The 24,069-nt window shown below is 41.9% G+C and overlaps 1 protein-coding gene across 1 annotated transcript; it reads right to left on the bottom strand.

The window, feature by feature from the left end:
* Positions 1-358: 358 nt before the first annotated feature.
* Positions 359-23,803, bottom strand: SH3BP4 (SH3 domain binding protein 4). The gene is made up of 4 exons (XM_060232631.1): positions 23,592-23,803; positions 19,641-21,988; positions 7,056-7,244; positions 359-3,774 (listed from the first exon to the last, which is right to left on the bottom strand). The coding sequence occupies exons 1-4, from the start codon at positions 23,707-23,709 to the stop codon at positions 3,550-3,552; spliced, it is 2,880 nt and encodes a 959-aa protein (XP_060088614.1). The 5' UTR covers positions 23,710-23,803; the 3' UTR covers positions 359-3,549.
* Between the last annotated feature and the right edge of the window lie 266 nt (positions 23,804-24,069).

Here is a 24,069-nt window from a genome sequence, read left to right as displayed (position 1 = left end):
TCTGACTACAGGGCGGGATATAAATCCAATATCACCATCTTCTTCTTTGGCAGAGAGTGTTCTTACTTGGCCTGACTTTTGGGATCTCTGGTTCAGGTCAATAGTGGGGACCCCTGCCTGAGCTAGGCAGCACCTCTTGGCTACAACGCCACTCTATTATTAAATTTTGTTAGCGCTCTTAACAAACAAAACGTAGCCCTTAATAAACAAAAAGATTTCCACACACCACTAAGACTTTTTGTGGTTCCTCTGAAGATACAAATCAAATGTGAATCTGAGGGACAATTGAACAATCATGTGGGCCTTTGCCCCAAATGCCAATAAAATCAGTTCCCGCAAAACAGACCAGACTGAAAAGTAATATTCAAACATCTGCTTTAATCATATTGTTTGATGACTTTTTTAAAAAAAATTGCACAATAAACCAACTACTGTACAGTGTATTCATTTAAAATCCAAAGCAGGCTTGTAAAGGCATACTTTGAGTCAAAGGCATTTGGCAAGAGACTGTGCCCTGGGAGCTGGCTGTTGAGTTCAAACAAAACAAATCACTTCTCCAACTGATCTAGAAAAGTGGCTGATGTGATTCAATGGGTCTCTCTCCATGGAAGGAGTGAAGACATCTAAGGGAGCTTCTAGTCTTTGCCAAAGCATGAATAATAGGTGAGCGACCCTTGAGGTAGTTAGAAAAAAATGGCAGAAACAAGGCATACCAACCCCTTCCCTCCATATACTGTGAAATTTTAAGTCTAGTTCCAGGAATTGGAACTCCCAGCCCACAAAACTCTTATAAATTAAGGAAAAATTTGTTTCTAATTGAGTGATCCAGCTCTTACACTCATAACATTCAGGTTCTGTGATTAAATCCAGACCAGACCTGGTTCCTTGTGCCAAGATCCCCAGCAGAAACTAAACAGAAGATCCACAAGCATCGTGAGGCTGACTTGGTAGAATAGGGTGGCCCACAACCAAACAGAATGTGCGCATTCTAGCATGTGTCTGAACTCTTTGATCAATTCATGGATCTGCACACAAGCCCTATGTAAGACATCCTGTCAGGTGTGCATACAGATGTGGAGTCACCACTCATGGATCATTTTCAGTTCTGCAAAATATTTTTATGAAAGAGAAGCACTCACAGCCAAAATGTAAAAAGTTAAACAAAAAATTACTCAAAGCTGCTGTAACAGTCCTGGGTTTCAGCCTGCAAGATTTATTTCAGAAGGTGCAAAAGGGTCTTCTTTCCCAATTTCTTATTCTATGTGAGGTGTAGATTCGGATTTGGCATGGAAAGAGGAAAAAACCCCTTTGTTCCAATGGTACATGATGCAAATACTGCTAACCAAATAAGGGGGGGAAATTATACAAAAAGCTTCCGAAAAATCCAAAACTAAAATGCTTTTTATTGGACAGAACCCAGTTTGAGGACTGAAAAGCCATTTGGGAGGAAAGCTAGCTAAAAAAAGCATTCCAGGCACTCTCTGGTAATCGACACATGTGGAAAACGACAGAAGTTTCTTTCTAACATGCCAGATTCTGATTTCACAAAATTCTGGAACTGCTGACAGCAAAGTCATACTTCATTGAGACAACTGCCTGAAAAGTCAGCCTGGCCCAAAAGGCAAATCTAAACCACACCTACAGCGACAGCTGTGACTTAGAAAGGAGCTAAAATTGTCCCGTTAGGTGGGTTTAGTATTACTTTGGAAAGATGTGAAGTGTTTGTAAATAGTCTCATGAACACTGACCACTCAGTCATTCCACTTACAATGATTTCTGGATCCAGGTAATTTGCCTCCAGGTGGGATAGCTTATTTTGTTATGGGACATTTTACTGTAGTCTCAGATGCCTGAGGTGGAACTTGAAAGTCAACTGCAGGGCAGGCGGAAGGGGGACGGCCTACCCATCCTACTCCACGTACAGCTGTGTGTGAGTTAGCTTGCAAGTCCCACTGATTTCCCCACACCACACAGATACTCAGTAAGATCTAGTAAATGCAGTCACAGAAGCAAGTCCCACCTTCCCACAAACCTTGACGGAAAAAAGAAAACTTTTCATACACAATATGTTAATAGCACCCTCACAGTTTGTGAGATTAATAAATGTATCTTAATCTGAAGAGAGTCGTTCTCTTTTGGGAAAGCCCCCACATAAACACACACACAAAAGGAATCTTTTGACACGAAAGGTAGACGTAGGGCTAGTTTGAAGGTAGTACTATGCTTCTTTTCTGGATAACTTTCAATGACATGAGACCAGAAAGGTTGTGCTACTTCAGTTCCAACATAGCATTATATATCATGTTCCACATATAATAAACATCCTAGAAATAGTCATGTGCAAGGGAACTGTACCCTTGGAGTGTCATGACAGAATGATGTAGAAGGAGGCATTTTTATTGATCAAATGGGTTCCTCATCAGATGTGAGTTTGACTAGGCCACCCAACTTCAGATTGCAGGAGAGGGTTCACATGATGGACAGTCTTCCCCCTCCAAAACAGATAGAAAACTACAAGTCAGTGAGTGGGATTCCAGCCTCCTCCCTGGTAGCTCCATACACACAGAAAATGAGATTGTTTTGTGTTCTGTGATGCAAATCCCCACCTGAAGTCTAACATCGTTTGGCCCAGGCAACAATTTAGCAGCACGCTAGAACTAAGCCCAAACCTTCACCTTAGCACAATTTGGAACAAACCAGGGAACAACCATTTCCCCAATTTTTTTAAAAAGACATCCAGAAAATGTAAATTTCTGAAGAGGGTCATTTCAAGTGGCAGCTAGCGAACACTCCTGATTCAGAACAAAACAAAGTGAAAAATGTTGGTTTTGAACTTTCATTGGCATCCATTATTCATTAAGGAGAGGGGGCAAGTCTCATAACCTGAATTAATTTCTGCTTCTGTCTCACTGTGATATGAAGCAGAGAGAAGTGGAGCACACCTTGTGCTGGAACATTAAGATGCAGTGCTAACTTTTGAGTTACAAAAATTAGTTAACTGGGGGGGGGAACGGTGTATTTTCTGCTTTACAAAGAACAATTTCTGAAGACTGCAATAACACTTGTAGGGTTACAGGAACTGGTAAAATTAAACACATTGATTTATAAACAATCAGCAGAGCCACACTTTAGAACTTCAGACTTCGCAGAGGCATCTGGCTGTATGCTTTGTACTGATATGATCCACCATCTTCAAAGTGATGATTTTTTAAAAAAGGACTGAAGTGTTCTTCATGTCACTCACATAAGAATATTAACTCCTCCCTAAAGTGACTTTCTGCTGTTCTTAAGAAGTCCGAGATTTGCAAAAAAAATTTTAACGTTTCATTTTTTAAAAGTTAACAAATAAAGAGCTTTCAACCACAAAGCATAGAACACATTGTAGTCTTGGGTGTCTTCTTACCAAGGGGAGATAAAACGTTAAGAAGTTTGCACTCCAAGCCCTGAAAACCCCTGTCCCCCAAACTTTGGCTTCTGCGGACCTGTTTCAGCCTCTCGCACACTATGAGTTAAGCAGCATCCAGTTTGGATGAGATCTCTGGTGCCCCATCAGATGGCACAGTCCTCGCTTTCTTGAGGACTAAAGGCAGCTGCTCGTAGTATATCCAAGGTATTGACTAAGATTAGTGTTCCTGTGAGATGCTTCCAGCGCTTCGTGATTGGATTCTTCATTTTATCCAGACCTGTGTGAAGCTCTTGAGTAACGTCACGGTAGCTGTCTCCCATCTGGTTGCTCCATGTCAGCATAAAGTCATAGGCTGGTTTCCACATTGCCTGCAAGAGACAAAACACTCACGTCACAACACACAAGAACTCTTTAGAACAGATGATCCTTTAGTATACTGTGTATACAGTACCAACTGCATATCAGCTAATAATTGCCTGTGTAGGATATGAGATCCTGCCTAACTTTCCCTAGGGGACAGTTTGACTGGGTCAGGGGCCAGCAGAAGACCAATCCTCCGCAATCCAACATAAATGCGAAACAAAACATCTCTCTTTTTCTATGGGAGGTTACTGCAGAGAGCCAAGGGGAAAACTAATTCCTCTGAACAATTTCTCCGTCTCAGCTTGCCTCGTCCTAGCACCTAGAATTTGGCAGAAAAACCTTCACTGTAGAACAGGAAAGAAGAAGAACTGCAGATTTATACCCCGCCCTTCTCTCTGAATCAGAGTCTCAGAGCGGCTCACAATCTCCTATATCTTCTCCTCCCACAACAGACACCCTGTGAGGTGGGTGGGGCTGAGAGGGCTCTCACAGGAATAAAGAAAAGGCGCCAGCCATGATACACATCATATGGTGCATACCAATAGTTCTACCCAAGAAGATGAAGTGCTTCCCATCGAGCCTTAACTCAAAAACATTTTGGTGACCGTGTGGCTATCATAGTGCTGAAGGTCTTTCAATCAACGGCACTCAGTTACTTCAGCATGAGACCATCACCATCTCTATTGGACAGAAAAGCGGGTCCCACCAGCCTCTTGCTGATCACAACAGCAGCCAAATCAGGTCATAGAAAGGGCCTCTGCCCCAGTGACTTCCAGCACCAGCTCTGTAGCACCCTAGTGGACACCAATTAAAGCAAGGCGTATCACAACATCCTGAAAAATTCTCAAAACAAAATTAATTTCATTCATTTGATTTTAAAGGAAATAGATATGCGTGCCAAGCAGCACAAAACTGTAAATCTAGTGGCTTGGGTTCCAAGGGCCTATTCCCTTGCATTATGTGAGAGACCACCATCCCTCAGGAGGAGCTGAAAACTGGGGAGCACAGCAGAAGGAAGGGGTAAGTCCAGAGAACTCTGATCCTCGCTCCTAAACAAATTAAATGTAATTATTGTTTACAACTGGGTGGTGGTTTTTTTAAACTAAATATACTTTCTTTTTCTTTTTTTTAGGACAAAGGGAAGTTTAGTGACATCAAACAATGATTGTGTTTCCCAACTTCAAAAAGGTTTTGGGGAAAAGTTTCACACTCTTGGGAGACTCTTATTTCCTCGCCAGGGTATTCCATATTCCATTGGCATCATGGATGAGACACCAGGGGGACAGCCCAGATTCTCACAGAAAACTACAGAGTTTAACAGCTAGAATTTGGCCAGATGGCCTACGTAATTGCAGACCACCACTTATGTCTGCCTCAGTCAGGGCTCCAAGTTGGCTCTGAAAGACCCTAGTTCCAATGTCTTCTGAGGTTTCCTCCTAGCCACAGCCCCCTAACTGCAGGTTAGGCCCTGATACCTCAATGTCCCTGGTGTCTCACCTGCCATGTTCCTGGCCAGGATGTCACCTCCCCTGTCCTGGGGAAAGTCAGGTTAGACCCCCCTCAAGCTGCAGGGATCACAAGCCACATTGTTGCCAGACTTCCCATTTGCTTGGGTAGAATGAAGCTTTCACAATCTTGAATAATTTGATATCATCTGTGGACTAGGCCACTATACTGCTCCCCCCTCCTGCCAAATCCAAATCATGTACAAACAAATTAAATAGCAGCAGTCCAAATACTGATACTTGCGTAGTCCCCCCACTGCATACTTCCATCCACTGCCAGTCCAGAACTCTCCATTTACATTTGTTCTCTGTTTCCTACAAATTACCCAATTTTTAATCCGAACAATGACCTGTCCTCCCATCCCATGGTTGCTAAGCTTACTGAGGAGTCTTTGGTGAGGTACCGTCTGAAAAGTCCAAGTACATAATATTTACCACAGCACCCCATCCGCATGCTTTCTCCTCAAAGAACTCTGAAAGGTTGGTGAGGTAGGGCTTCCCTGATGTTCTCTCCACAGGCTTTGTTCCTCTATGTGCTTAATAATTCTACCTTTCATAACCGTTTGTACTAATTTACTTGGAATCAGGGGTCAATTTGTAGAAAAATAGGTGAAGAGCTCATTATCCATAATTTATTTGCATATGTCGCCCCCCCCCCCCCCGCAGCCAAAAGCAACCCAATGCAAGAAAGGAGAGCCCTGGGAAGCGAGGCCTGCTGGGGCTGGCTTGGGCTGCCTAGAGATCCAGCCAGCCCAAGCAGGCCTCATTCACCTGGGGCTCTCCTGGGCAGCCACCCCCAATCAAAAGGCCAGCAAGCCATCCGCTGGCCAAAATCACATACGAAGTGTAGAAAGGGTGGCGCGGGTTTTTCCAGGGATTAATGAGGGCTGCTGGGGGTGTGGCAAAGCTTCCGGTGGCTGGCTGCTTGCTCTCCTAATCCAGGGATTATTATGCAGCTGCACCTACTATTCAATGGACAAGGTAGGTGAGGAGGAAGAGGGGGAACCATCAGAAAAGATCAGGAGCTGTGCTCCTGTGAGCTCCTGCTGAATCTGAGGCCTGCCTGGAATAGATATTAGGTTAAGTACCTTGTAATTTATGGAATCCCTTGCCCCCTTTTTAGAAATCAGTGTAACATTTGCTATTTCCCAGTCCTCTAGCATGCAGACCTGTTTTAGCAACAAGCTATATATATGGATTAGTTCAACAATTCCACATTTGAGTTCCTTAAGAATCCTCAGGTGCATACAATCCAGATCCAGCGATGCATTAACTTTTAAGATGCCTAACTTTCCTAGGTCTTCATATCGTATCACCTTAATTTGATTCAGTTCTTTGCACCCTTCCTCAAAATGGCAGCTCCAGCATAGGTACACGTCCTACATTTTCCACATTGAAAAGAGAGGCAAGGAATCCACTCAGTTTGCCTGCCGTCTCCCTGTCTCCCTTAAGCCCTTCCTTCCTTTTCATCAATTGGCCCAGTAGCCTCCTGGCCACTTTCCTGCTCTGGATAGAATTAATGATTTTAGCAATTGGCTCCTTGGGTTCTCTTTTTGTTTGCCTACATTTACTTAAAATATCACCAAAACATGAAAGAAGAACAGATCTATTTGGCTGAGTTTTCTGGGCACAGAATCTATGGAACAGAAAGTGTAAACTCTGCCATCATTCACAATCCAAACAGCAACTGAACACAATAACAAAAGTGTTTTCCCCCCAGCCTATTGTACAGAGTCAGTCATCCAGAAAGGCTAGAACACATTACATGACCCCACCCATACCTCACTATCCACAGCACCATTCTTGTCTCGGTGGGGGGCTTCATAGGCATCCATCTGTTGCTTGGAAACCTTGGCCAATTTCTCAGCAAGCTCTCTCCAGCGCTGGGCCACTTCTACAGCCGTAGTCAGAAGCACAAAGTCCTGAATTAACCTGACCACCAAGCCCTGGCAGTCCATTTTTAGCAAGGCCTGAGAGAAAACAGAATAAGTCAAAGACCAAGTTAGTTGTGGGCACTATCTTTTCTGGGAATCGCACATAGTTGAGGTTGGCAAGCATCTAAAAAATGGACATATACTTGTTAATTTTACTTAATGCCTGACATCAAGAAAACATTATTAAATTCTGACTTGACGTTGTGACAGGCCTGTTCTGCTAATGGAGGGGAATCCACACAGCCTCCAATAATTTCAGGGGAACTAAGTTTTTTAAAAGCTATGAATCTTCCCATCCATTGCCAGGTTTTCTTAAAATAACAAGTGTATAGGAATGAGTTTCTTGCAGTGAGTTTTGTGGTGCGCAAGGAGAATACTGAGTTTTGTGTGCACAAGGAGAACACTTAGTTGCACAAGGAGAATAATGAGGCATAGTTTTAATATAAACAACACAGAAGATTTATTTACAGGTTGGTTTCAAGGAACACATCAGCAGCATATATCTTCAGGTGGACAAAGGAAAAACCTGGCCAAAGCACATAAATTTAAGTTAGTTATGGCTTCAGAGAGAGGATTAAATTGTCTTTAATGGTTTCAGGCACAACATAAGAATATAAAAACATAAGAGAAGCCATGTTGGATCTGGCCAATGGCCCATCCAGTCCAACACTCTGTCATACAGTGGTCAAAAAACCAGGTGCTATCAGGAGGTCCACCAGTGGGGCCAGGACACTAGAAGCCCTTCCACTGTTGCCCCCCCCTCAAGCACCAAGAACACCGAGCATCACTTGTCCCAGACAGACCTTGTGACTAATAGCCACTGATGGACCTCTGCTCCATGTTTATCCAATCCCTCTTGAAGCAATCTATGCTTGTAGCTGCCACCACCTCCTATGGCAGCAAATTCCGTGTGTTAATTACTCTTTGGGTGAAGCAGTGCTTCCTTTTATCCATTCTAACCCAACTGTTCAGCAATTTCAATGAGTGTTCCCACAAAATTTTCCTATTTTTCTATTGGAAAACTGAAAAAAATGCATATGAGGGATTAGGGTTTTCACCTCTCCATTCTGGAATATCTTTAACCGTTTTGCAATCAAAGAGGAGCATCCTCCAACATATTAAGAAACATCCCCCTTTTTTAATGCTCAGCATTTAGGACTGAGTACAATGGTTAAAATGAGTACTCAGCTTGCTGGGGGCAAAGTGTAGATGACTGGGGGAGGCAATGGCAAACCATCCCATAAAAAGTCTGCCAAAAAAAGTAATGATGTGACATCACCCCATGGATGGGTAACGACTTGGTGCTTGCACAGGCGACTGACTACTTTTACCTTTTTACAATGGTTAAAAAGGTTTACCTGAATAAATGCAAAACAGTTTAGACAGCCTCAGTCCTTTACACCCCTCCTTTAAATCCCTAGCTACTGTTCAGTCAAACACAATAGCTGGGTCACATCCTCTTGTGTAAATGGGAACAGCTAAGACTCATTTGTCTAATTGGCTATGGCTTCATATGTAGACATAGCTTGTGAGAGTGCCCAGCTCCATGAGAATCCCAAAAGAAAAGGTAACTGAATAAGATAACAAGCAGCTGAGCAGAACACAACAATTTGAGTTTCAACAATGCGGCGAGGAAGTCGTGATTCTGGAACTCTTTCTTTCAATACAGGATTGTGGAAAAACGCCTTACACCCCAGAAATCACAATCAAAATGTACTATTATTGGGTTTGTGCTCAGTATAGGCTCCAAGAGTATCCTTGTCAACTGGCAAAAGAAAGAGAGAAACAAGGGTACTCCAGAGTCATGGAAATGCAAATGACTCTGGACGGAGGAGAACAAAGAGCTACCTGCCTCACAGAGTCAAACCTAGGATACCCAGCAGGAGAGAAGAGAGTAACTCTTCCTTCAAAACAAAAAGAGCCAAAGGGTCCGATGGAGCAGACACAAGGCCAGAGGTAACTTTTAAAAAATCCTTTGACACAAGGAAGATCTGTCCAATTTTGATGAGGCCTCTGCTGTGGCTCTTGGTACATACAGCAGCTATGATCATGTGGTATTGAAGCAACAAGCAGAGTATCACACAAAGGAAACTAAAGTAACAAATAAATTCTGAACGCTTACTACTCTAAGAATCAACAGCCTATCCTAGTTTCAGAGGGTAGCCAAGTTGGGCTGGAGTAGAAGAGTTAAATTCAAGTCCAATAGGACCTGAGAGACCAACAAGATTTTGGGGTACAAGCTTCTGAGTCAAAGCTTTCTGACAAAAGGAAAGCATCTGACAAGGAAGCTTTGATTCTTGAATGCTTATTTCCCCAAAATCTTACTGGTCTATAAGATGCTCCTGGACTCGAATCTAGCTAGCCTATTTAAGGTAACAGATTGGAGACTGATGTGCAGATATATCCTTAATTCTGGAGTCCTGACAGTAATTAACAGCAATCTCCAATCCTGACATCTTTATTACCTGCACTATGTCCCCCCCAGCATGGAATAAAATCCAAACAAATGATAACCAGATAAACTAAGCTTGTTATTCCTATTCACTCCTTGAATCTGTTAAATATATTCATTACTCTGTATGCTAATTTAGTGCTCACCCTCTACCTATCTGTATGGACTGGTGATTTCCATTTCATTGTTGTCTGAAGAAGTGTGAGTGCACTTTGAATAAAATGTTGTGAGTTTTAAAAATGCCACTGGATTTTGTTCTGCTGCTTCAGACCAACACAGCTACCCGCCTTCATAGGAAAAGTACTAAGGGAGGTGATAAAAAGGAAATTGGTGCTGTCAAATTATTTAGCCAATTCATTGATTTCCAAACACAGAATAGTTTTCACTCTGGCTCATCTCAATATTCTTCCAGCTGCTTTAGTAGAAGAGAGATACCATGGTGTACTGGTAAAAGTACTGGTGTACTTTTACACCCCCATGTTCAGGGCTTTTTTCCCCCTAGTACATTATTTGTTTTCCTGAACTCCTTTGCAAATTAGACCACACACCCCTGATGTAGCCAATCCTCCTGGAGCTTACAGTAGGTCCTGAAAGCTCCTGGAGGATTGGCTACATCACAGTTGTGTGGTCTAATATGCAAAGGAGTTTCTGCTACAAAGAAAGCCCTGCTCATGCTACTAAGGAAATTGAAACAGCTGGATATGTGCTGCTGCATTGCCGCTTCTATAATGATCTTAGATGTTACACTTATTTTAAACAATCCCTGGAAGATCACAGGGATGGTATACCTCTTTCCTTCTTGCAGTCAGCATGTGTGCACATGGATTTATTTATTCTTATAACCCCACTGCTACAATTAATGTAATAAATTATTGATTGACTGATAACAAAAAGGGAAATACTGCAATACTGAGCACCTTTAACCCAACCCTCCCATCCTCACATTATCTGGATAAATATGAAAGCAAGGGTGGTATAGTGATTAGAGTGCTGGAGATTTGGGAGACACACGTTTGAATTGTTTATTTAGCAATTTTAAATGTATTTTATTTGTATATTTAAGCAAAGAATCCCAGCTCTGCCAAGGAAGCTTGCTGGGTGACCCTGGGCCAGTTATACGCACTCTTATCTCACCTAACTTGTGAGGATAAAAATGAGAGGAGAAGAGAATGATGGAAGCTGTTTTGGGTCACCATTAGGGAAAGAAGGGTAGGGTATAGAGTAAATAAAATGGAATATATGTTAAACCATTATGCTACACATAATAGCAGGGTCTCAGTTAATTACTCTCAGTGTTCCACAATTAAGTATACATCTGCTCATCAATCTCCAATTTTGACATATTTATTTCCTTCACTGTTTTCCTCCAGAATTAAGCCCAAACAAATGGTATCCATATACACTAAGTTGTGAAACCTCCTCACTTCTGCAGGAATATACCACATACCCTGCAGTTGTGGACAGGTTTACACTGAGACTACACAACGTAGCATCCAGACAAGAATAAAAGAACATGAAAGACACTGCAGAGTTGGCCAACCTGAAAAACCAGCAGTTGCTGAACATACCCTAACTGAAACAGGACACAGTATCTTATTCCAAAACACTGTAATGCTGGGCAACATATCCAATTACCATGTCAGATTACAAAGGGAAGTCACTGAAATCCATAAACATAATTTCAACAGGAAAGAAGAGAGTTTAAAAATGAATAGGGCCCCCAAAACCACCTTCCTTCACCTCTCTCTGAAGCTTAAGCATAGAGATCTTAGGTCGACTGGAGCCCCAAATAAACTTAGATAGGATCCCATCGATTTTATTGAACCATTTCTTAGGGATTAGAATAGGAATGCCTCTCAAAATATAAATTAATTTTGGAAATATACACATTTTTAAAGTATTAATTTTCCCCCATAATGACAGGGTCAAGCCCTTCCACCTTTCTAGATCTGTCGTTATATTGGTTAATACCCTATCTAAATTAATCTTAACTAGCTGCGATAGATCGTTGGGCAAAAAAAGGCCTAAATATTTCACTTGCCCTGTTGTAACTGCTAACTGGAAAGAGCTATAATCTAAACTTCCACGCCCTAATGGCATCAGCTCAGATTTAGACCAGTTTATTTTATACCCAGCTAACTTACCGAAATTGTCAATTATTGTCATTACAGCTGGGATAGAATGCTCAGGGTTCGACACAAACAGCAATAGATCATCTGCGTATAAAGCAAGTTTATATTCCAAACTCTTAAATTTAATCCCTATGACGTCCTTAGATTTTCTAATGGCTGCCGCTAAAGGTTCAATACACAAATTGAAAATAAGAGGTGAGAGAGGACACCCCTGTCTCACACCGCGATTTAATCGAATAGGAGGTGATAAATTATCATTAATTTTTAATCGGGATGATGGATTATGGTATAGTAATTTAATCCATTTTATCAATGATTGAGGAAAATTCAAATGTGATAAAACCGAAAAAATAAAGTTCTTATGGATTGAATCGAACGCTTTTTCAGCATCCAAAGAGATTAGCGCTGAGTTTTCCATAGAATCTCTTTGCAGATCAATTATGTCTAATGCCAACCGGATATTGTCCTGCCCATTTCTGCCGTACATAAATCCTGTTTGGTCTTTGTGTATCAAAGACCCCGCTACTCTCTTAACCCGATTAGCCAAAATTATTGCTAAGATTTTTATATCAAGATTAATTAGAGAAATTGGTCTGTAACTAGTACATTCCAACCGATCTTTATTGGGTTTCGGGATCACGATTATCAAAGACTCATTCATTACTTCTGGTATAGAGTCATTTTGATACCAAGAGTTATATAACTGATGTAACTTAGGAATCAGCACATCCTGAAATTCAAGGTACCATTCAGATATAAAACCATCTGGGCCAGGGGCTGTACGGCGTTTTAAGGAATCAATTGCGACCTTAATCTCTAGACTAGTTATTTTTTGCGCAAGATCCACTTTTTGTTCACTATTTAATTTACTTAGTTCTACCCATTTCAGAAAGCTAGATATTTGTGACTCTTCTGCTATCTGTGGGATATTATATAACTGTTGATAGAACTCAAAGAAAGAGTTAACAATCTCCTGTGAATCTATGCAGATCTTATTCTGTCTATTTTTAATCGCAATGATTTTTTTATCAGCTTTTTCCCTTTTTAATTTATTTGATAATATTCTTCCTATTCTATCACCTGACTCCCAGTGCTGATGACGAGATTTGTACATGATTTGCTCAAGTGTATGATATTTTAATAAATTAATTTGATAATTCAAATTTTGGATCAATTTATAGGATAGCACATTTGGGCTTTGATACATTATTGTCCAAGCCTGAGTTAACTCATTCTCCAAAGATACAAGCCGCTCTTCGCTTGTTCTTTTTTTATGTGCAGTATAGGCAATAACTTTCCCACGGATCACTGCTTTAAATGCTTCCCATTCTATAGATCTAGAAGATGACGAGCCTTCATTTATCTCAAAGAACTCATTGATTTCTCTTCGCATTTGTGATACAAATGTGTCATCCGCTAACAAAGTAGCATTAAAGCACCAAGCTGTTTTTGGTTTTTCTTGAAGAGCCAAGTGAATATCTAACAGGACCATATTGTGGTCAGAGATTGTTGAATGGATTATCTCGCAAGTATTCACCTTTGAAATTAAATCGGGAGATAGCAAGAAGAAATCAAGTCTAGACATCAGGTTATGAACCCTTGAATAAAATGTGTATTCCCTGAGTGTAGGATGTAACAATCTCCATATATCAGTCAACCTCAAATCCTTCATATAGCCACTCAACACTGCTCTAACTTGTGGGAGTCTATTTATATTAGCGTCGCTCCTATCCAGAAGCGGGTCCATAGTTACGTTGAAGTCGCCACCAAAAACAATGTCATCCCACTCCATATTCTGGATACTTTCTCCTATTTTATGAAGAACAGCAGGTTGATCACGGTTTGAACCATATATTGAAATCAATAAAACCTTTTTTCCATACATATGAGTATGCAACACAATATATCTTCCTTCTGGATCTGAGATGACTTGTTGAACTGACACATTAGCAATCTTGCGTATTAGAATTGCCACACCACGTGAATTAATATTATAATCGGTGGAAAAAACCTGAGTTCCTTTCTCCTGACAGAACCGACTACATTCCGAACTTAAGGTATGGGTTTCTTGAATAAATATTATCCCTACACCCATGGACTTACACGTTTGCCAGAGCAACATTCTCTTTTTTGTAGTCCTAGCGCCATGTATATTAACCGTTAGAATCTTTACCATCTTAAATCACCCTTATTCTTAATTATGAAACATGTAAACAAAGAAACAATACTTTCAACTTAATCTTGTATATACCATAGATTATAATATTAGATGAGTGCCTTCTTTCTTGTTTCTGTCCATTTCTAGAACTTAAAGCTAACCATATAGTGTTTAAGCCTATCAATTTCATTTTGTTTAATACATGTGTGTTTTTCCCCCCCACCCCTGACCCACCCCTGTGATACTCCCAAGGACTTCCGATTATATCACAGAGCCCTTTTATTAGCTGCAGTTAAATGGTGGAATCTTGTCAGCTTGGATAACGCACCGACCTGGGCATCGCTTGAGGGCGCAATGATATTTCCATTGGAGGGATGTTATGCACTAGGTTCGACGTTCTCTGTGATAAAACATCCACTGAGATCAATTACTTCAGCTAGAAAAGTATGGGAGCTGACACTGAAACTGGTTAACGCTGACCCTTTCTCGCATGAAAAAGCCTCTTTGTGGGGCAATCCTTTAATTAAGATAGGCAATAAGCCGGTTTTTTGGCTTCGGTGGATGCACGCCGGTATTGTTTCTTTGGATCAGTTAAAAAATCAAGAGGATGAGTTTATTGCACACTATGAACTCCCAACTCAAATAACATCTTTACCATTATATCAGTGGAATTTTATGCAAATAAAACAAGCCTTGCGAACTGTGTTCGGGCCTGATGCGTTGGCGGCATCACAGTGCCCGCCATTGTTTGGTCAACTGTCTGAGGCATTTGAGCAGAAGAAATCCAATTTAGTGTTGTATAATATACTGAAGGAGATTACAATACCTGACCTATCTGCACTAAATCAAAAATGGAATCTAGAGGTCCAATGTCACGTGAACTTGGACCAATGGGAAGATTGTTGTAATAAAATTAGGAAGTCCACTCTGGACATCAGGTTGATAACTATACAACAGAAAGTATTGCATAGAGTTTATTGGACCCCACTTCGTATGTTTAAGAGAGCAATGCTATCCTCAGCAGAGTGTTGGAGATGTAAGAGCAGAGAGGCAAATCTCACACATATGCTATTTAATTGTGAGGTGATTCAGAATTTTTGGCAACAGGTGTTATTGAAAATAAAGGATACAATTAAACGTCAACTACCATGGCAAGATAGTCACTTAATACTAAACTTTTTTCCGAAAGAATGGAAATTAAAGAAGGGGCAAAAATTATGGTTAGGAAGGGCTCTGTTGATAGCAAAACGCCAAATTCTTAAACACTGGAAACAAAATGATGTAATTTCAATTCTTCTTTGGGAAGATGACTTATTGAAACTTGCAGCTTTTGAAAAAATATCGTTTTCTGGTCGTAGACAAATGTGTCGTTTTAATGAGATTTGGAGTCCATTTATGCAAATGATGAATGTTTAGCTGATTTGATTTGATATCGTTGTAAACTGTATCGCTTTACTTTTCTTGTATTCACTATATGAAAGTTAGGTTGATGTTCTTCTTTCTGATATCTATTAATGTTTAACTTGAGTAACTATTGTAATTTTATGCACTGGGGTTTCACACAAAATAAAAAAAAAAAAAAATGAATAGGGCATGGTTTCCTGTCCTGAAAAACACAATATGCTCTACATTTTACAACAGCACTACAGATAAGATTAGAATTTCAACAGCCAAAAGAACCTCCTCAGGAAAGCTTCTCTATTAGCATGTCATAGCCTGGGAAACTCCTACAAGATAACGACTCAGCCCTACCCCACCTTCCTGAGTAGATATAAATTACCTACCTACCATCTTCTTCTCACTTCGACACAGAAAGAACTCTAGCCTTCTGTGTTATACCTCTGAGGATGCCAGTCACAGCTGCTGGCAAAACATCAGGTTTTACAATGTCAAAACCATGGCCATACAGCTTGGAAAATCTACAACACCTAATGAAGTCTAGCCGTGAAAACCTTCAACAACATACATATAAACTAAGCCTGCTCTTCCTGTCCCTTGAATCTGTTAAACATCTTCATTATGATGTATGCTAATTTACTGCTCACCCTCTACCTCAGGGGTGGGGAACCTCCATCCCGAGGACCATATACGGCCCTCAAAGTCACTTGGTGTGGCCCTCGGGGATTGCTGGACCGAGCTGAGCCATGTGGCAGCCTCCTTGGGGCCTGGCTGGCCAGCGAGGATCGTGGGGCCCAGCTGTGCTGTGCAGTAGCCTCCCCAGGGTCAGGCAGGGATCACAGGGTCCAGATGTACTGTGCGGCAGCCTCTTTGGGGCCTGGCTGGCCGGCCAGATTTACTGCAGGGCCTGGAAAAGTTACTGCCACAGTTCAGTTTGCACTTGATTATCCCAGAGGGTGTGGTCTAATATGCTAATATTAGGGGATGTGGTCTAATATGTTACTGAGTTCCTGCTGGGCTTTTTCTACAAAAAAGCCCTGGACCTATGCATTTGCCTAGGGCGGCGGGCTGGGTGTGTGTGTGTGTGCCAGATTAGGTCCTCCCCACATGACTTCAAATAGAAAAACAATTATTTGCGTTAATTTTGCTGGCCTGAATCATTCTCCCTCGGTGGAGCACTGTTTTTTAAGTTGATAATTTTTATGGCCTGCGAATGATGTTATAAATATCCATATGGCCCTTGGCAGAAAAAAGGTTCCCCACCCTTGCTCTACCTATACGTATGGTCTCATAATTTCCATTTCATTGTACCTGAAGAAGTGTGCATGCACATGGAAGTTTATACCTTGAATAAACCTTTGTTGGTCTTAAAGGTGCCACTGGACTCAAGCTTTGTTCATTATGCTACTAAGTTCAGCATTTACACTAAAAGAAAGCTGTCAAAGAAACCCAACCCAATTTGATTTGGGAGGAAAAAAAACTACAGGGATTTGTCAAAAGGTGGCTGGAAGAGAAGGTAAAGAGGGTCAAGCTTCTTCAGGAATCTTTAGACGAAACTACTGAAATTGACAAGAACTGAACCTCAGATATAAGGAATCGCTGCTGTAGGCCAAATTAGATGTTATGAGTAACACAGAATCTCCACAGGGATTTAGGCCAAATAAGATGTCATGAGTAACACAGAATCCCCACAGGGTTAATTCTGAACACAGAATTCAGATCTGGACTGCAGCATGGCAGGAAAGGGGTTTAAGCCTCTCCCTGCTCCATTTTCCCAACCCAAATGGCCCCATGGGCATGATCTGTCCCAGAAGGGTTGAATATGCAATTATTCAGACTTCGTAAATTAATCCCACCCCCACCCCCCGCTTCATGAGGAAAAAATATGCTCAAGAAAGAGCTGAGAGTTAGTTGGGGGGAAGGAAACTCAGCCAAGTCCTGAAAGCATACAGAATTCAGAAAAGAAAGATTTATTTTATTTATTTGCCATTTCTTGCTTGCCTTTCTCCCAAAAATCTGGAGGGTGAGGAGATTTCTGAATTATCCCTCTCTCCTAGTTCCTTGCAGGTCCCCAACTTGTACCACTGATTAAGAAAAGGCACAATAGAAACGTGACCAAGGAAAGTCTGTCTCCTGAACAACTTTCCAAAAGCTGCAGAGCGCTAGCAAATCAAACTGTAACACTTCATTTCCACTACAACTAGTACTCCACATTTTTTTTTGTTAAAGCATGTTGATTACAGAATCTGAACAGAAAGACAAAAACACTGCAGTATCTGTGTCTCATAACCAGGAGGGTAACTTTGTAGAAAAATAGGTGGTGGAGCTTATCCAGGGATTGTTATGCAGCTGCACCTACTATTCAATGGAGAAGGTGTCAAGTGCGCTCATTTCTGGACCACATTTTACTATGTAGAGAGCATGTCATCAGCTCTCCAGCTCTCCCCCATTACTTACAACCCAGAGGGCACGTAGAGAAGACATCTGGCCCAGGGATACTTATACTAGAGGCTGGCCGCTGGTACCTCAAAGCCGCCTCCCTCCCCCCCCCCCCTTTCACACAGCAACCCTTATCTCTTCACAGAGAAGCTGAGAAGGTTTGATGTTTTCAATAGCCTAAGATTCCTTAGTAGTAAAACAGATAGTTGCTTAGTAACCTTTGAACCTTAGACTGAAGTATGCATCTGTAATGTAACCTTTGATGATATCCTATATAGCAACTTTTGTTTGTACCCCATTACTCCCAAGGCTTGTGTCCTGAGTTTCTTACAATAAACCTATCTTTTGATTCAAAACAAAAGGACTCTGTTATTGGGAAATATCGGCGCTTGACACAAGGTAGGTGGGGAGGAGGAGGGGGAACCCTCAGAAAGGTTCAGGAGCTCTGCTCCTGTGAGCTCCTGCTGAATCCAAGGCCTGCTCATAACTAATAGATGGCTGTAAATTATTGGTGGCTCAGTCTTTTTCAGATTCATCAGCTATTTCTTGTTCCATTAGCTCTCCAACCTGCTGCAAAGCAACAAGATGCAGAATACTGGTTGGGTCTCTCACCGAACTCAGTGGGACGCTTACAGAAGGCACATCTAATTAATTAATTGCATCTACAATGGGCATTGTTTGTCCTAAATTTCTGAAACTTGGCAGGTCTGATGCCTTCAAGGAGTAGAGAATTTCTGAAAATTTCATGCCACTTGAATGTAAGATACTAAATTTACAGAAAGGAGAACACTAGATGGGTCTCCCCATGATGCTAGCAGGAAACAAACCCAAATCAATAACTAATACTGCTGAACTAACAATGGAATTCATGATTAGAGCATTCCCCGTGATCAGCTGGCTGGTAGTGGAGATGGTGACTTCCAGCTGGAAGTGCATCCTTGGATCTTTCTCCAACCCCGAACCCTACCATCTGATCAGTGTGTACGGAAGGGAAGGAGGTTTGGAGGAGAAACTGCACTGGGTGAGCTTTCTTTTCAATGCCAAAATCCCTAAGCAGGTGGCCAGCAGCAACGTTCCCTCTAAGCTGCAGAGTCTTGTGAGCAAAAATTCTACTTTGTGAGCTACTGGTATTAAAATTGTGAGCTACTGCACAAATTATTGTGCTCTGGGGCCATTTTTCAGGAGCTAAGACAAAAATGTGTGATCTGATGGCTAAAATTCTGTGAGCTAGCCCATGCTAACTCAGCTTAGAAGGGACACTGGCCAGCAGTGACTGAGGAGGGAAGCTTGGAGGCAGAAAGCCCACCCTATACACTTCCTACTCCAAATCCCACCAGCTAGCTGATTGGGAGGGGGTATGGAAATGAAATTGCACTGAACATACTGGTCCTACATACTTCCCTACAGTAAGCTGCCCCCACTGTCTTGTCTCCACTACCTCCTCCCTACCTGCCTTTGCTGCCTCTTCCACATGCTTTCTGCTGGTATTCGCTGCTCTTCCCCTCAGTCCCAGGATCTTAATAAGCATTAATTTAAAATTGGGATTTTTTTTTTTTTAAAAAATAGCTTTTAGGATTCTCCTGCAAACCTGGAGATTCTCCCAGCTGTAGAAACACCCCTTAATTTCCTCCTGGCCCAACAGTCAGGATATTTTGATCCACACTCTGGGGCAAGTCTAGAACTGAATATAAAGATTGCGCACAAGGGTTTGTTTCAGAACGTAAAAGTTTGATGAGGATTTCAGCCTGAGCCACTTTCACCACAGATAGCCTCACTGAACCCTAAACCCAACAAAATAGCATCAGGCAACACATCATGAATTAAAGCATGCAAGATGTAATGAGAATACTTACTGACATCAGCTCCTTCTGGAAAGATTTCCTATCCTTATTGTCTGAATTGTTGCAGTCTTCTTTCAGTTTCTCCAGCACAGAAGCCACACATTCTGGCTCACTGTCCAGTTCCGCACGGCAGAAGAAAGTCAGTGGCAAGCTGCCATACCCCAAAGCGTCCGCAAATGAGCGCCAGCTGCTAATGTTTTCCATCAGCAAAGTCCTAACTGAGGCATATATGTAGGTGAGGAACTTACAAGGCCTCAAGATCTGATCGAGCAACATACCAGTGGTCAGCTCAGGTCCACAGAAATTATTTGGCTTTGTTTTCCCAACAACTAAAACGTTTTTGGTATGGACAAGGCCAATTTTACCCTGATAGTAACCAATATACCATTCCTTTGTCCAGAGCTGCCCTTTCAGTTTGATTTTCTCTTCACTTAGCAAGCCAATGGCATCCCCTTTCTTATATTCCAAGAGGTAATGGTTCTTATTTTGCCGCACCACCGTTTTTAGCAGTTTCCCATATTTTAAGCTTGTCACTGGCCGATCCTGGAAAACTGGGTATTTGCTGGTGGTGGCAAGAGGAGACAATATTATTTTCCCCACCTCATTCTTCTTCAAGAACCGCCTGTGTCCGGTAGACCTGACTGTGCTTTTTGGAGGGGGCTGTGGTGTTTGGACACAGAACTGAGTCAGCAGGGTTTCCTTGTCATCCTTGACTTGTATTCTCAATGTGAAATCAGAGAGCTCGTTAGGGTCATGTGACATGATGGGGAAGATGAGGCGGCTGACTTTCCCTAGCTTCATTTGGAAGCCTCTTATCATTTTGGCCTGCTCACTGGCTCTTACCTCATAATTCGTCATGTTGGAAAACATACAAATCTTTAGGTCTTCTGGCCTCGCTAGGGTGAACTGGTGCTTGCCCCACAACTGCAGGGCTACAGGTCCTGTAGAGTGTGCTTGCCGCGTAACTTCAGTCACTAAGAGTGTCTTTGGGGCACAATCATGTCCAAAGATGGCAACCACCGTTTTGAAAGAAGGATGAATATGCTTTGGACCATAGACCCCAACTGTGATTCTTTTACTGATGTAATCCCAAACAGTGTAAGGATACAGAATATTCTGCCCTTGGGCTACAACAGCTATATACATACAGGGCTCCAGGTGCTCCAGCTGGACCCGTATTGTGTCACCATAGCAACAGCTTAGTTGCACTGGCACATAGGGGCCGTCCTTGATGTCACTCCGCAGGCTCTGCACTCCTACTAAACTCCTGCTCACTAAGTCGTTCTTAACTTCTGCTGATACTTTCATTTCCAAGACAATTGGGGTTCTGACTTCCATGTTGCTCAGCTTAATCTCTATTACAGGACTTATAGTACTGCATTTGTCACTGTTGAGCTCCAGTGGTGGATCCAATAGAGCTTTCATGGAGATTTGTTGAGTATCTCCAATGGCTACATGTCCCTCTGGAACCTGAATATTAATATTTGTGTCTGGAAGCTGAACTGCTCCCCCGGAGCAATCCAGCTTGCAAACTATATTGGTCTCCACGGGTTGCGTCTGACCCCAACCGAGGTTCTGGCCTAGCAGATCCAAATTATGGCAAGATCTTGCCAGCTTCCGATGGTTTAACCACGCAGTTCTAAAATCTTCCCTGCTTTGGAATTGCTCAGGAGTAGGAGATTTCAGCCCACTGAAAAAGTTTGACGATGCTGGGTTTTCTGATTTTGCTTGTAGCACGGAGAGCTCTGACAAACTGTATGAACGCTTGCTTCTGAAAAAAGGGTTGTCGTGCCTGCTCGGCTGCTCAAATTCAAATCCATTCATTGAAGGGACCTCATCAAGATGGTTGCCAACACTGCTGTTAGTGCCGGAACTGGACTCTGTAAACGCAGGCACCCCCGTGTCAATAAGCAGCACCGAGGCTTGGGAAGAATGCTCCCTGGTCCTGTCAGGAGCTACCTGTAGATTCCCATTCATAAAAGGGTTGGTCTGGACAGTATTCAAGAAAGGGTTATTTTTTGCTACGCTCCACTTTATGTCCTTCCAGTCTCCAAGCAGATCAAGTTCCTTAGCTCCCTCATCAGAGATTTCAAGGAGATTGTCTATCATTCCGCTGTCTGTTAATGAAGAGTTCCGGTAGTTTACAGGCTGGACATAGGAGGACGGGATGTAGCCCATCTCTGTGGTATTGTGAGCATACCACCACTCGCCTCCTGAGGTATCTAAGACGTAGAGGTGATCGCCCTTGGAGAACTTCAAGGTTGTAAAGTTATTGGGGCAGTAGTCTTTAATTGCTACAACTTCCTTTGCATTCCCAAATGATGTAGGATTGTCTCCCATCAAGGCACTAGGAGAAGGCACTGCAAAGTGAAAAAAACAGAGAACCTCATAAGCAGCTGCAAACAATACAAAGATTTGGCAACAGTCCATAGAAATTAAAGTAGCACATTTGCCTCATTCTCAGAATCCTCTCCCTTTAAGAACATTCGTCTTTTAGCAGCTATTCATCTACGTTCCGAATATTTTTCAAATGGAATTCAGAACACCAGTTTCCTTAAACACTGCGTTATTTTGATTTAACACAAAACCTCAGAGGAAAAACAATCTATTTTACACGGCAAATAGCTGATTTAACCAGTAAAGTCTGGAACACTCACACTTCATGCCACAAACTCCTCAGGGTGCACTGAACCTCATGCTACAAACTCCTCTGTATACACTGAGCCTCACTTGTCATTGGGGTGTGTCAAAGTGGCACATGGTGGCTGCAGGTTGAGCTTTGCCAGAAGCCTCAAAAAATTCATGCCTTCAGACCGCAGTTTGCTCTTTGAAAAAGACTGACATCATGACAACAACAGTTAAGTGATTCTGAGCACTTCTTTCAGTTGCACGTTGCATACTGACAAAATTAAAAAGAACGGATCTGTAAGTCACCCACCTTTTCACTGTCTGGCATTACGGGCATAAATGTTAGATGGGCCTTTCCGAGAGCGCATTTTGATGCATTGCCTTCTGCAGTACTATTTGGCAGATATGGTCAGCTACCAGTGCAGAAGCAATATTGTGCCTGTTCTGGAAAGGTAGTTAAGTCTGTCCCACATATACTCTCGCACTGTGAATTTTACCAAGAAGAAAGACTGCAATTAACTATTCCACTCCTCTCTAAATTTGTATCTTTGAGGTATTATATGACTTTTAGGACTGAAGTATCTGGAAATATCTCTTAGAAGATACTCAGAAATTTGTAACTTATGCAGTAGCAAAATTCTGTTCTATAATCATCAGAAAGCAGAAACTGATCTATCAGAAGAGATTTGGAGAGTTCTGAGTTGTATGAATGTAAGATGGTTTTAAGAGATGTTCTGAATTTCTGTTGGTCATTGATCGTAATAAATATTGACTGACCAACTGACTGACTGTTTTTCTGTTCAGATCACTGTTAAAATGGCTGCCTCCCTCAGACATGTCTCTGATCATCTGACCAGGACCATCAATCTTTACTCTTACAAATGACATGCTCTTAAACAAAGAAAATGGAATACTGTTACACTTGGGGCTCGGCTAGGGTATCAAATCACACTACTGTTAGTTTCTTTAACTAAAATTTGGCCTCATGTTTGCAACTAGAAATCACTGTTTGCAGACCATGGTTTGTGCCAGCTATGACTGTCTGATGAACCAACAAGCTAGAATTAGAACTCCAGCTTCCGAGGCCACGGTCCCTTCAGTTGGGAGTATGAAACTGGCAATCAGTCTCATCTATGGATTGCCCACTATACATCTGCAAGCTAGAACAATGCTCTAACAACGGTTAGCAGCACACCATGGCTTAGTGTGGTACCTGGAGCTACCAATTCCATCGCTCCTTTTACATAGCAATATAGGCAGACTCCACTTCTCAAGGCCATCTGATTTTGATTCAATGACGTGAGCTGCTTACACAGGGGAAAAAAAAGAGCTCACCTTTGACAGAATTGAAGCTGGTTTCTGAAAAGTCATCACTCAGGTCAATCAGCGTCCCCTCAGACTTGCATCGTGGGAGCCCACTGGCATTAGCAGCACGGATCCTCTGAGCTGCCATCTTGAGATCTACCAGACCATCTTCTCTACAGGAGTTGTGGCAAATGTTGTGGTATCAACATCTGGAATCCAGCTACCAGAAGGAAAAGAGAAAAATTAAAACAAATTCTCTCAGAGGTTATTTTCTATTCCACTATACAATTGAACCTGTATTTTCCTATAAAAATATTTTCCTCTATGGACAAACTGACCAAAGAATCTTATTTTATGTCCACAAATAAAATGTGCTAACCATGAGTAACAGGGAGACCCAGATTCAGAAGGTAGCCATGTTAGTCTCCTACAGAACAGCTAGACTTTAGAGACCCAAAAGATTTTTGTGGTATAAGATTTTGAGAGTCAGAGCTCTGAGTTCTTTGGA

The sequence above is a fragment of the Heteronotia binoei genome, chromosome 1, assembly GCF_032191835.1.
Source record: "Heteronotia binoei isolate CCM8104 ecotype False Entrance Well chromosome 1, APGP_CSIRO_Hbin_v1, whole genome shotgun sequence".
NCBI classification, from domain to species: domain Eukaryota; kingdom Metazoa; phylum Chordata; class Lepidosauria; order Squamata; family Gekkonidae; genus Heteronotia; species Heteronotia binoei.
This window is presented reverse-complemented; position numbering and strand designations above follow the sequence as displayed.

Bases quoted from the DNA above. Each gene is read 5' to 3' on its own strand.
- SH3BP4 (XM_060232631.1), bottom strand. From the start codon at position 23,709: ATGGCAGCTCAGAGGATCCGTGCTGCTAATGCCAGTGGGCTCCCACGA. The intron at 21,989-23,591 runs GTGAGCTCTTTT...TTCACTTTGCAG, and splicing joins CAGCTTCAATTCTGTCAAAG to TGCCTTCTCCTAGTGCCTTG. The intron at 7,245-19,640 runs GTAAGTATTCTC...GTTTTCTCTCAG, and splicing joins TCCAGAAGGAGCTGATGTCA to GCCTTGCTAAAAATGGACTG.